This window comes from Rutilus rutilus, assembly GCF_951802725.1.
Source record: "Rutilus rutilus genome assembly, chromosome: 10".
NCBI lineage: Eukaryota > Metazoa > Chordata > Actinopteri > Cypriniformes > Leuciscidae > Rutilus > Rutilus rutilus.
In genome coordinates this window covers 37347113-37361720 of record NC_140215.1, presented here as the reverse complement: position 1 = coordinate 37361720, position 14608 = coordinate 37347113, and the positions used below count along the sequence as shown (strand labels likewise).

Below are 14608 nucleotides of genomic sequence, written 5' to 3'. Positions count from 1 at the left end.
GGGTTACAATGAGGCACTTGAAGTGGAAGTGAAAGGGGCCAATTCCTAAACAGGAAGGATGAGTCAAAATAACTTGTCTGCATTCATAGTAAAACTGCTGAAATTGTGTATTGATGAGATCGAATTTTCGAATATGTTGGCCTAGGCAGTTTTCCTTTTTGCTTAATGTAATATTATTCATTGCTCTACCATTTGCATTTGCTCAGTAGCTTTTTGTTTCATGGTTGCGACAAGTTTGTTTATGGTCTGACAAATAAGTGAATGGGCCATGTATGATTTTCAAGTTGGGGATACTTTATGTCCCCTTTTGCCGACTCTGTAAAGGAAGACCAGACCCTCAACTCCTTTATTTTAGCCAAACTGTGTAGTGCTGAGGTTGTGCTCAAAATCATATATCAGTATATATTTTGATTGCACATATACTCTTCCTGCGATTTGAAATCTTACTTCACAGGGCACTATCAGACGAGAGAGAGAGAGAGAGAGAGAGAGAGAGAGAGAGAGAGAGAGAGAGAGAGAGAGAGAGAGAGAGAGAGAGAGAGAGAGAGAGAGAGAGAGAGAGAGAGAGAGAGAGAGAGAGAGAGAGATGAGAGAGAGAGAGAGAGAGAGAGAGAGAGAGACACTGCATGAAAAGAGGTGTATCCGGACCAGTATACTCCTGTATACACTGCTGGAATTCGGAAGAATCCGGGAGTATACTGGCCGGATAGCTCAAATTCCATGGGTCTGTATATATCCGTATACATCCGAAATGATACCAAATCGGATGTATGTTGTGGACGTATACTCCCGTGCTACAGCCATTTGTTGCCATGGCAAGTAATCCCTCAAAGGTTTTTTCAAGAGAACATTTTCACACCTTTGTGCACCTTTTGGCCTTCCCCCCTATTGGTCCTTTTCTTTTAAAACCACTCCCATTACCCAGACCACTATTGGAGGACAGGATACATTGAAAACCCAGGAAAGTGATTTGATTGGTTACTTTTAGAACATAACCCACCCTAGGCCTTATTGCACAGTGATTTGATTGGTTATAGGCCAGCTATGCAGATATTGCTCAGTATACACTAAACCCCCCTTACCCCAATTTTAATACATTCAAATATAATTTTAAAAACACACACAAAGAACAATGAGAAAGTCTGACATTTTTATTAAGGTAAATAAAACATTACAAAGAGCATTATAAACAAGCATTAAAAAGGAATGGGGGAACAAAAATATTTGAGGGGATGAAAATTTAAAGGAACAAAAACAAATATAACATGAACATTATAAACATACATTAAAATGAATGGGGAAAAAGAAATGTTAACAAAGGTGTAAAGGAATAAAATACAAAACGTGGAGATCAGCAACATGCACATCAAAAAGGAACAAATATACAAAGTATACAATATAAAACAATTTAAAATCAATAAATAAATATAGAAATTAAAGTGTATATATGTAAATATTAATTTTTTCAAACTGCCATGATGCACTGGTGGTGTGACGTAGCGTGGGTCAGCCTCTAGTCTGGTTTGTAGTACCTGGCAGAGAGCAGATAACTCTGTGGTTCTGTTTGGTGGAGACCTGGCCATCCACACTGGCCTTCCATCAACAATAGCATCTTCATCAGACATCAGTTCTATTGTTGCAGTCTTCCACAGTTCCCTTTATGTGTTGGGTTTGTACAACACTGGACATGGTCTCCAGCAACTGCAAAACATGACAGTAATTTAACCACTAAAACACAGAGAGGAGGACAGTTACATTCTGAAGAAGAAAAAAACAACAACTGCTTAACCAGTTTCTTAACTTACCCGTCTCTTTCTTTGACGGTTCTTTGCAGTGTTCTTCATAGTGTTTCTTTTCTTGGCCTTTTCAGGCTGAGCCAAAGAATACTTCCTCCGCAAAGTCTCAAAATACGTCTTGCAACCTGTTAAATAAATCATAAATAAATGTAATGCCAATAAAACTAAGTAAAACAGAGGACATTAAAATGATTACAACATCTTTAAGATTACCTTTTGCACATTCAGGGTCAACGTCTGTAAAAGTTGTCCTTAATTCTTTGAAGAGATAAGTGGTCACAGCCAGGTTATGTGATGAATTTATTCTGGGGGAAAAAGTTGCAGGCATCATTAATGAAATTCAGTTTTAGTATTTCAAATCCATATAGTGGTAGATTAAACTAACATTTACAGTATACAATACGCAGTCTTACCCGGTTTGTGGATCGTATTTGTGTGGGTTGTTCTCTGAATTATGGAGGCGCTTTACGGGTTCCTGTAAAGTTTGAAATTAAAAAGCGTTTAAATGGATTCACAATCTGCAAGAACCTCAAAAGTGAATTTTCAGTTTGAATAAGTTGGCCATCACAGTAAACATAAGAGACAAAACATATCAGTTCATAAGTCTTTAAGATGTCACTCAGCGCCTCTGATATCTTACCGGTTCGTGCCGCCTTCTGCCTATACAAGGCCACCAGTGCAGGTGTGTGTTGGTCAAGCACAGCATAGAACTGGTTCCGTATGTTGATGTTTGTAATGCGTTGGAACTCAGCACAAAGCTACAAAAACAGACAAAAATAATTATATAAAAAGACTAATACTCGATTTGCAACAGAAAACACATTTGTGATGCAACATGTTCCGTTAAAATACATTGTTGAGCAACATGGTCACATGCAAAGTGATAGTTCTTACACACAGTGAATAGTGGCATTTGCTGTTCCACTTGAATGTGATACATATTAAAAATTTGGCAGTGAAATATGTGTGAAGAGTGGCAGAAAAGAGAAGTGAGTCTGTTTTACCTGTGATTCAATCCGAAGAGCCAGCCATTTCCCCAAGAAGTCCTTCACCTGCACAGATAAAACAATCAATATGAAACCAGTCAAATTATGCAATCAACCTCTTTAATGACAAATTAATGATACAGAATTTCAAGTGAATGTAACTTACCGATAAAGTTGCTCTCTGGTGACAATGTAGGTCTGCACATGCACACAAAAACAGACAGCAAGAGATTTAATTTTTAAGAGACGTTTGATTGATGCTAATGAATTAGGCTCCAAATAAAAGAAATGGTGAAAAATAGTTACAGACTAAATTAACATTTGAGTCACCTTGATTTTGGGGATGCTCACTGCACTCCTTCCACTTAAACCTATAATGAAAAGACGTTTGTAAAGGGTTTAATAAAAACTTGCATAGTTCATTCGGTAACTATTATGTCCATAACCTTAACTTTGTTTGAGTAAAAGTTAACGTAACTGCTAACGTTAGCCACTAGCTCATTTGGGTGCATCAGCATGTAGATAACATCACATTGAACTTGCCAGAGCAGGGCGCTTAACACAAACAGCAGCAACACACTCAAAAACAGAAGGACTATCGCTTGCTGAAAAGAGTTATTGACTAACGTTAACATTATTGCCCTGCCACGACATTAACAGTACACAGGATATTATCTGTAACTAGCAGGCGGACTGACGGCAATCGCGCCCGCGGCACCGCGCTTGCAACTTAAAAATAGCCTCGTCTAAGTCAAATATCACGTGTAATATGATATTCTTACAATATTACAACAAGCAAAGTAGTTTTGAAGTGTTTTGGTTTACTTACAAGTTGTTTCATTCTTGATACACGTCGCTCAAGAGGGTAGCCATCTTGGACAGATTTTTCAGGTAACGTCAGCTGCACGTCATGACGTCATATCACGTGATCGACAGTACACTTTAAAATAGTGAGTAAACCAGCGGTGTTCACTCAGAAACGCTGAGGCACACAAACATAAAAATACATAGGCTATTTGTTCATAGACATTAATAGTTTAAAGGTGGATTAAATCAGCAAGAGATTTTAACTGTAGTGACCTCGGTCTTCAATTCAGTGGAGTAGAAAAGCTCAGGTTCCTTCTACCTTTTTAATAAATATCAAGTCACCTTTATTTATACAGTGCTTTTTACAATACAGATTGTTTCAAAGTAGCTTTACAGAGATAACAGGAAAGTAATGCAAGACAGTTTGTTTCCAGAAGAAAATAGCTTCACAGTCCAGCTTAAGTCAGTTCAGTGGTGATTCATTTTGTTGTATAAATAAATAAATAAATTTAAATGTGGATATATATAGCCACTTTGGAGAAAACCGTGATGTCATCGTCCAGCTCAGCTCAGATCTCATATAATACAGTGTCAACGCAGGCAGATCAATAATATTGTTGAATATTAAATTAAATTTCCCCAACTAAGCAAGCTAAAAGCCAATTGTAAAAAAGGTGACAATTTTTGTTGTCTGCAATTTATAAAACTTCACAATAAAAATTTGAGATATTCTGAAATGTTTGGTTCATTTTTCTTTATTTGTTCCATTAAATTTATTGCTGGGAAAAAAATTAATCGCGATTAATCGCATCCAAAATAAAAGTTTGTGTTTGCATAATATATGTGCGTGTACTGTATATAATTATTTTGTATATATAAATACACACATATGCATGTATATATTTAAGATTTTTTTTTTTTTATTAAATTATTTATATTTATATATAATATAAATTGTGTATAAATGTATATACAGTATATACATGCAGATATTTCTTAAATATATACATGCATATGTGTGTATTTACAGAATAATTATACACAGTACACACACATATATTATGCAAACACAAACTTTTATTTTGGATGCGATTAATTTTTTTCCAGCACTAATTAAATTCCTTTGTTTATTTCATTAAATATTCAGATGTTTTTGTGAATGTATATGTTCAGACTGGGTGTTTATTTTGTCCTGTTTTTATAAAAAATATTTGATTAAGAGACTTTTTTTCATGCAGTGGTTTTAAGGCCCTGACACAGGCGACGTGAGCCAACCCTAGAGTCGGCTTTAGTCATTGCTAGTTCTTTGACGTCGGTTTTGTGTTTCAGGTCCTTAAGAATTTATTTATTTTTCTGTACAAAAAGCTTGTTTGCTTTAGCCTATAGTAATCCAGAGATAATTCTCAACCCTGAAGTCCTCCCTGGCCACCCCTCCCTCTGAGAACAGCCAGCACCTTTAGTGTCAGTCATTAACATATGAAAGGTCTTCACACCTAACAGTTGTCAGTCCTCTCACACCCAGCAGTGTTTCAGCTGTATATGTCCGTGAAATTTCACGGATTCCTGTATATGTCCGCATATGTGAGGTTTCCGGGTTTATCTGGAAATATACTGTTCCATGTTACTCTGATCCGCTTTTTCCCGCATACATCCGGCAAACATCAAATTACACAGGAGTTTACCATGCCCGTATTTTGCCGGATTTGAGTCTTTTCATGCAGTGAGAGAGAGAGAGAGAGAGAATTTGAATTTTGAAAGACGACTTTATTACAATTTTTCACATGAACCATTTTTTCAACAAATCAACATGGACCATTTTACATTTACCTTTACAGATGAACTGAACTGAAAAAAATCAACATTGATAACGTGTTGTTTATGACAATTAAAAGTAAATTACACACACAAATTTTTTTTTTAAATATCAATATAGCTTTTTTTTAAGCAACACAAAAATTGCATTTGTTAGTATTAGAACGCTGGCAATTCTGATGACATCACTGGCATGGTAGAACATGCGAAGGTATATAGGCAGCTGCAACTGCAGGTCCTATACACACGAAAATTAGTCATTTTGGTTACGCGTTTGAGCCTGTGAGGGACAGGCCAGTAGTACCTGACTACCACCACAAGGAGGACGATCAGTTTCAGGCTCCACCTACAGTACAGGATCGTTTGGGGGGAAGTGACTGGTGTGGGTGCGGGCGCTGCCGGAGCATGGACACTGCATCGGAATCGATCTGTTGCAGAGAGGTCAACCTGGAACATTTATTTTTGAAATGCGATATGGAATTAGACCATATCGCATATATCGATATAGTTCAAATTTGTGATCCTTGCTCCCCGCGCCCGCGCCCCCGCTCCTCCTTTTCCAATCTGCGTGCGTGTTTAGAGCATGATATGAGAGGCGAATCATGGCTACTTCAGAAAACCCAGCACAATAGGAACTACCAGGCAGTGACATAAGTGTACGCTGAAATAAAGTTTTTCACCTCAGAAAAACTGACTTTCTTGTCCTGTCAGCCGTTATCCTGTTCTCGTAGCGCACACTCTTCAATTGCACGCGCAAATGCAGCGGAGCGCGCTGTATCGCCTCACTGATCCAAGTGCAAAAGAAACTACGAGCATGCAACGCCGTTACGTTGTAAATTACACGAAATAAAAGTAATGCAGGTATGATACAGATTGTATTTGCAATGTACATAGTCAATTATTAATGGAGCAATAGTGGTTCATGGTGTTATAAGAGGTAAATGTGGTGGGAGGTTGGAGGGCTGTAGCCTGTCATGCACTCTCATTTATTGTATACAAGCACATTATGCATTTTAGTAAATAGAGACTGCTTATATATGTCGTGTGCATTTAGAGAAAAATACTAAAACATGTTTGAGGTACTGTGCGTTTTAGAAAGTCGAGGACGATAAATGGCAAATGTGATTGGACGAATTCATCCAATGGGATCGCTTGTTAAGTAGCTGCACGCAAAATGTTAAAATCAAAATACTGCACAGATACCTCTTACTATGGACCTAGCAGCTAACGTTAGTTCTGCGAGTTGAACTCCCTGCATCAACAATGTTTCCTGACACGATGAACATCAGCTAGCTTCAGGGTGAGTAACGTTAGAGAGGGACATTGGATTCTGTTTACAGACCTGCTGCGGTTTAGTTAGCTGCTAGTAAACGCATTATTATCTATCTGTGATATCGTCGGAGTCATGATTTATTTATACAGTTTATATAAGTCGGAGTGGTGTCTAGCTTGTGGAGTTTGACAAAAGTGCTTCCAACGTGTTTAGCTGCTAGCCCTTTACCTAGGTTGGATCGTTTGGTATCTAGCTTGGTTTTGTGACTCAATTTCAATGAATGCCGAGTGTGTCAGTCTCAGTTTTGTTGAACGCTATAAAGCCTGGTTTCCTTGTCAAAGGTAGCCTGTGAAAATGTATCGTAACCCCAGCTGCCTTAGCACTATACCATTCATTACTACAGCCAGGGGCAATACAGTATGAACCCCCCCCCTAGACCTGTTGGTTTCTGTTTCCTCAGACTATGTACATGCTATGGCTGCTCTGCTTGTTTTGGTTAGCAACAGAGTAGCTTACCATGCCAGTGACGTAGTGGAATGCTGAAATCCAACATGGCGGCGCCCGTGTAACAACAACAACATTTTCAACATACCATTTTATCCCTTTTAACAAATTCTGCCATTTTAATAATTGTACCAATGAGAATAAATAAAATACATCTGTTATATCACCTTTACTCAAATTTTCAGTTCAGTTCATCTTTAATACCACAAAGAACTACAAAAAAAAAAAAAAAAAAATCCTACATTAGCAGAAGAGAAAAATATATTTTTCCATCAATAACAGAGCACAGAGACCACATTCTTACACCATTTCATTTCAAATGTGATAACGTCATCCATGGAACTATAAAAATGAAAATCAATGAGTATTCTGGATTTAACTGTGGCTAAAAACAGAATATTAATATCTTGATCTGCACCCATTTCGATCTTGTTTTTTTCTACTCATATAGATTGCCAGCTTTGCTTGACCTATAAGAAAAATAGCATTAACTGCTATTGTAAAAGTCTCCATTGTATGTCCCCAACTCTTTTACTTAAAGGTCTCCATTCTGGTTTATCATCACAGTTTTAAAACATTATGCCATGGTGTATCAACCCTCTTATCAAGCACTTTTTTGTTAAAAACAAGAACACAAGCTTTATAAAAAACTTTACCAATACTTAAAAAAAAATTAAGACATAGGGATTTTCCAGACCTTAAAAACATTCCTGAAACATCATCTAACACAGGAAAAATTTAAAACTCAGATAATACATCTTTTTCATTAGGAACATTTCTTTTTTCACAGTAGTCTGATAAAAGTTTCAGTTCATCAGAAATGAGTCTTTGTTTCCATTTTTCTAATATATGAAAAACAAATCGTCTAGACTTAATTTTCAAACTCAAAGCAACTTCTTCCATGTTCCCAAAGTCTGGCCCTGTCAAGTTAACTAGTGTAACGGAGCAGGCTCCCGTACAGCTTCCTCTCCTCCACCGGAGGGATCCGTCTCTGGAATATTAAACACCTTCATGAACTCAATATCTCATCATACCTCTTACCTGGGACTGATTGCGCTACACACCTGCACTGCACTGATTGCACACACACCTGCACCTCATTCACACACACATAAAAGCCACTTCCACACTCCACTTCTCTGTGAAGTATTGCATTGCCCCGGCTTTCAATTCCAAGTGTTTATCTCTGTGTTTGCTGATCTGATTACTGACCTAGGACTGTGTACCCCGACCTCTGATCGTTCTCTGCCTGCCTTGACCCGGATTGCTTATTGGACTTTGCCTTTTGCTGCCTGCCCTGACTTATGCCTGTGATCTCGTTCTGCTCTGTGTTCTCTCCGTTGATCTGTTTGCTGTTTATTTACCCTGCCTGTTGACCACTCTGATAAAAAGCTGCAAATGGATCCCTCAGCGTCTGCGATATTACAACTAGACTCCCAATTGTACATATTTTGGAAGCCACAAGTGATTCCGTAAGTCCAGGAATTGTATAGTCATTGTGTGTTAAATCAAAACGTGCTCCATATATTAGCGGATTTTCAAGGAGCCAGTGAAGAGATTCAAAATCTCCTTCTCTTTGTACTTTGAACATGTTCCACACTTTAAAAACATTCCGATAAAAAATAGGTATTCCATTGAGGTTCAGTTTGACAAGTCCATAAAGAAAAGATTTCTGTCCATTTTCAAATTTCCACGATTTTGTGATATTTTACACGCAACTACTTTCCAGCTTGAAATTATTGAATCATTAAGAAATCTTTGCAAAAACTGTAAACGAAAAGTGGCTGCTCTACTTTGAAGATGTACCAATCCTTGTCCTCCTTCTTTAGGTAAAAACAAAACACTCTGAGGAACCCAATGTAACTTGTCCCAGAAAAAATCAACTAAAATCGCTTGAATCTCTGCTAAAAGACGCAAAGGAGGATCAATGCAGGTTAACTTATGCCGTAAAGAGGAAGCTACTAAATTATTTATAACTAAAGTTCGACCTCTATAAGACATATTTGGGATTAATCACTTCCATTTTTCAAGTCGACATTTAACTTTTTCAAGAGCTCCTTCCCAATTTTTTTGCACATTTGCTTCATCTCTGAAAAAAAAACCCAAATATTTAAAGCCTCCTTTCTTCCATACTAAGCCAGGAGGAAGGGAAAAATAACCATTTTTCCAATCCCCTATTAGTATTGCTTCACTTTTTTCCAAATTAATTTTAGCAGAGGACATTTTTTTAAAATCAAGTACACTCATTAAAACCTGTACATCACTCTGTTGACTAACAAACACTAAAACATCATCAGCATATGCAGAGACACTTATACATTAGGCAAATTAAAACCTTGTACATTTTTTCTCAATTGTTGTAGCAGAGGTTCTATTGCTAGCGAATATAGCATTCCAGAGAGCGGGCATCCCTGTCTCACACCTCTAAAAACTTTAAAAGGAGTGCATAAGCCACCATTAATTTTAAGTATGCTCTCAACATCACTATACAAAACTTTGATTTTATTTATAAAACTTTTACTAAAACCAAAAGCTTTTAACGTTTCCCATAAGTATGTGTGTTCAACTCTGTCGAAAGCTTTTTCTTGGTCGAGCGAAATCAATCCAATATCACTATTTGATAACTTAGAGACATCATACATATCCCTAATAAGGGAAATATTATCTGTCGCGCTAACCCGGTGGAGGTGTGGCCAGAGCCCGTCTACAGAGAGCCTGCCCACTCCCTATTAAGTCCTATTGTAACGAATTTTGGTTGTAGTTCCACCAGAGTTCCATTGGGGGCGATCGACCATGAGTGCAGATTGAATGGGAGTCTATGGGGCTAGACGGCTAAATTTGTCTCTTTCACCCGATTGCCGTTGAGAAATCTCAGATTTGATAGTAGGTTTTGCAAGTTCAACATGGGTTATAGGTCGAAAGTTGAATGAACGAGTACTTATGTCCTTTCAATTTCTTACAGGTTGAGTTGTTGTTGCCTATAACACGCTAGCATTCTGCTAATGAACGCTGATTGGTCAGTGAAGGACTGATTACGACCAGAGATACCGCTTGATGGCATCGTGGCATCCGAAGCGGGACCAGAAACAAACAAAACAAAAACTCGTCTAGCACGTGTATTTACCTGTGTCAGCTGTGTTGTCGATGCCTCGAGTGAAAAGAAAGTGCAGAGCGCGAACGCACTAGAGTGAGTGAAGGATTGCCGTTAAGCAGTATCTCTGGTCGTACGATGTGTATGACGTCATTGACACTTTAAAATACTTTTTAAAGCAAATAAGTGACTCTAAAAAATCGAACACCTAGCAATGTGTAATTTCTTTGCATTTCCTTTCGAATACCACATTCAAATTACTAGACAAAAAATGATATCCTGAGAAAAGTGGATTTTGATGGGTATACTGCCATAGACCTCCATTCATTCTGCACTCGTCCTGTGAGCGCCCTCATGTGGAATCAAAATGGAACTGCAACCATTTCAGAAGCCGGAAGTGTACTGAGAGTGAAACTTCTCGCCTTATTAGACATTCTCTGGTGTGGCTGTCTCCCGTGTACCCGTCTTTTCCTTCTTTGTATGCCGCCTCCCCTGCGCGCGCTCTGCACGGCAGTCCGCACATGACTGTGCTCGCTCTGGTGCATGCTTGACCAGGTGAATTGAATTGGGGAAATTTGGAAGCTCTCGCTCAGTTTACGAAATGGTTTCAAATACGCGCATTAGTCATTTGACTGAAATACGATGGACAAAGAGGACGGCAGAGGCACAAACGCATTCACTGTGAGGAACTGAGACTTTTGATCATGACGGGCTATCGGTAAGCTCACGTGGACTCTTGTTTCAATGGACTCTCGTTTTGGATCCTTTGTTTGTTTGGTAGTTGATGTGTTAAATGTGTTAATGTTGCGGGTAAATGTTTTAGAGTAATTGTTACTGCATGGCTTAAACCCTGTAAGACCCAAACATAGAAAAACCTAAAAACAATTTTTTTTTTTACCTTTCAGATGTTGTTGTAGGAGGCCTTTGATGCAGAAATTAAAAAGTTTTACAAAAAAAAATGTTTATGTATGTTTTTAGAGAAACGTTGTAATATTGCAACATTGGGCTTAGTTGGGAGCATGATTGTCTGAACAACAATTCAGAACAACTAAAGGTTCATTTGCAGGTTTGATTGCTTACTTGGCCCCATAAATAATGTATACATACATAACATGAATAATAATCACACATTAGTCATATTTTTTATGAAGTCATTTATTAAAAATAAAATATTAAACAGATAAATCTCTAGCTTTTTCTAGCAACTTCTTCATTCCCTTTTTTCTTTTCATGACTGACTTTCATTGGTTGTGAAAGTCCCAAAAACAGTTCTTGTCCTCTGAAAAGCAAAGGCGAACATCACACTTGCTGCATTGTGTGTTGGTGTATCCTTTATTGCAGTGTCTGCAGCGTCCCCTCCCTGTCTTCTTTGGGAAATGTGCAACTAGGTCCTTGCGTACATCGAATGGAAGGAGTGCACATCTCTTGGACGGTCTCTTCTGAGTATTCAGAGGGCTACTTGATGTCACTGTCTGTGTTTCTGGGCTCCCTTTGCCTGGAGATGGTCGTCCTCTCTTTGGAGTTTGATGTGTTGTGTTGACCAGGATGAGAGAGGATGCTAGCTGTGCCTGAAACTGTCTCCTGTTCATTGTCTCTTTGTTAGACATCTTTAGAGCTTTGCAGTCCCGCTTGTAGAGGAGCCAGGCATTGACCACAGCGAGGATGATGGTGTGCCAAAAGATGTACATGTACCAGCGACGGGATTGGTTGGGGAACTTATATTTGGCTGTAAATGAGTCCAACAAATCCACACCTCCCATGTACTTGTTGTAGGCACCAACAATGTAAGGCCTCTCAACTTCAATGTAGGCTCTGTTGACTTTGTCCCAGCGTTGAATCTTCTGCACAGGTTCAGGTCCAGCAAACGATGACACAAGTGTGACAGCTCTGTTGTCATACCATTTGACAGCACAGATGTTGTGATTCCCCTCCACTCTGACATCATAGCTTCCTCTCCCCTTTTTCTTCAAACTCTTCTCATCTTCAAGGTTACAGTTGGGTAAGCGCACCTGCCTGGCTGTTCCCACATAATGAATTCCCCGTTCAAGGAGCTTTACTAATAATGGAACACAGGTGAATTAGTTGTCTGCATAGATTTTGTAGTTCTGACTTTCTGGAAGTGTGGAAGCAAGTTTCATCACAACATCACCTGACAATCCAAGTTCAGATTTGGCTTGTATTCCGTTGACACTGCCTTGGTAGACATCGAAGTCACACATCATGCCAGAGATTCCAGTTCTCACCCACACTTTGAATCCCCATGGGTTTGGCTTGCCTCACATATATTGCTTGATGCTGCTGAACCTCCCCTTGAAAGGAATCATCATCTCATCCACAGAGTTGTGCTCTTCTGGTACCACCTGCAGGCATTTCTCTCTGAATGAGTCAAGCCATGGTCTGAGTTTCCATAGTTTGTCTTTCTTTTCCGTCTCAGATACTGTCAGGTTGTTTACAAAGTGTAATGATGTCAACAGGGATTGGAATCTGTTGCGTGGCATCACATCAGCAACAGGGGAGTACCGTGTCTCTGTCTCCCAATACATACGGGTTCCAGCCATTTGTACTAGGCCCATCTTCAGGTACATGCCAAACATTTTTTCAATTTCCTTTACAGTGGTGTTTAAAGATGTTCCATGTGTCTGAAAGCTGTACTCATTTGTGTTTTGTGTCAGAGCCTCAATCATGTCTTCGGACACAAACTTCTGGAAGTATTCCCGTGGTGTGTGGAGGGAAATGTCATCTCCTGTGATATCCATACCAGAAAAATCAGTGTTGGGACTGATGAAATCTTTTTTCAGCCAGCGATACCTGTCACGGGGCATGGTGTGTTTGTTTGTTTTTGGCTCAATGTCCACGTAATTATCAGCTGGAATGTCCATGGGTGGTTGGTTTCTTTGTCCACTTGTTGACAGACATCTTCATCTGAGTCTTCGTCATTCTCATCCGTGTCATTGAGGTCCATCTCAAATTCACTGTCACCATTTTGGATGGATTCAATCACATCCTGCACACTGTATCGCGGCTCACTCCTTGCTGGTGGCATTCTGAAAATAAAACAACAATTAATTAACATGTATAAATATGCTTTTTATATTGTAGTACATAACCTGAAGTAATAGGTTTGTGGACCAAGTGCTCAGGGTAGAAATGTTTTCCAGGCAGACAATACTGTCTGTTTATTGTAAGTTTCTTTCTAACCTGTTGCTGTCTGCTAAATGCCCTAAATGTAAATGGCATAGCCTATGCTGTCTACTTATCATGCTAAATGGAACATTCATCCCAATCACCAGCCATTTAGTCAAACTGTCTGCTAAATGCCCTAAATGTAAATGGCATAGCCTATGCTGTCTACTTATCATGCTAAATGGAACATGCATCCCAATCACCAGCCATTTAGTCAAACAATACTGCCTTGACATAACAATACTGCTTGTTATGCTCTCTAATTATCATACTAAAAGGAAAACAGTGACCGGGGGAGCTCGCTGGCAGGGGCCTCACAAAACAAAGGTGCGCCATAAAATCAGGTAAGCAACTTTTTGCTCATATTTGTTTTGTGTGGCTCCTGGTAAGCTAGCACCTGGTTGGTAACGGCCTTAAATAAAAGACCCCACCAAACAGAACCTAAAATTGATAAGGAATTAAAAGGAGGGTAATTTCCAGGTCTCAAGAAGGAGCGCATGCGTAAGTAGGCCTAAAGCAAGAAGTGCTTAAACGCAAGAAGTGCTTAAACGCAAGAAGTGCGAAACGCAAGAAGTGTGAAAAAAAGCAAGAAGTGCTTAAAAGGCAAGAAGTGCCTAAACGCAAGAAGTGCGAAATAAAGCAAGAAGTGCTTAAAAGGCAAGAAGTGCCTAAACGCAAGAAGTGCTTAAAAGGCAAGAAGTGCCTAAACGCAAGAAGTGCGAAATAAAGCAAGAAGTGCTTAAAACGCAAGAAGTGCATCAGTTAGATAAGATAAAGCGCTTAATAAATTCCGGAGCATAAAATTGGCTTTAAGAAAAATGTATAAAAGGCCAGGATCCAGAGATAAAGTTTCTTTTGGTTGTGCTGTGATCACAGATTGCGCTGCTGTAAACTGCTCTGCTGTAACACTAATCACGCTGTGTTAAACTATTTTGCTTTGTCACTAACTATGCTACTTTAAACTGCTCTGCTGTAACACTAATCGCGCTGTGTTAAACTGTTTTGCTTTGCCACTAACTGCTCTGCCTGATAATTAACCGTGTTGCTTTGAGCTGTTTTGTGTTGGCACTGACCACACTGCTTTGAACTGCCCTAATTAAGAGAAGAGAAGTCACTCCTGAGATAAGACTGAGATAAGTGACTGAGAGAAGCTGAG

At 39.0% G+C, this 14608-nt stretch overlaps 2 protein-coding genes across 7 annotated transcripts in view; both read right to left on the bottom strand.

Moving 5' to 3' along the window:
- marco (macrophage receptor with collagenous structure) overlaps positions 1–14608 on the bottom strand; it is a 444814-nt gene that overhangs the window by 326222 nt on the left and 103984 nt on the right. The window lies entirely within an intron of this gene.
- LOC311298015 (uncharacterized protein) lies at positions 1138–2548 on the bottom strand. Its single transcript, XM_084420567.1, has 5 exons — positions 2437–2548; positions 2210–2271; positions 2010–2101; positions 1806–1921; positions 1138–1701 (listed from the first exon to the last, which is right to left on the bottom strand). Exons 1-5 carry the CDS (start codon positions 2500–2502, stop codon positions 1618–1620), a joined length of 420 nt encoding a protein of 139 aa, XP_084276693.1. The 5' UTR covers positions 2503–2548; the 3' UTR covers positions 1138–1617.

Excerpts from the sequence above, each read along its gene's own strand:
- LOC311298015 (XM_084420567.1), bottom strand. The coding sequence starts at position 2,502 with ATGCTGTGCTTGACCAACACACACCTGCACTGGTGGCCTTGTATAGGC. Across the intron at positions 1,922-2,009 it reads TGACCCTGAATGTGCAAAAG|GTTGCAAGACGTATTTTGAG; the intron begins GTAATCTTAAAG and ends TTTATTTAACAG. Across the intron at positions 1,702-1,805 it reads ACCGTCAAAGAAAGAGACGG|TTGCTGGAGACCATGTCCAG; the intron begins GTAAGTTAAGAA and ends CATGTTTTGCAG.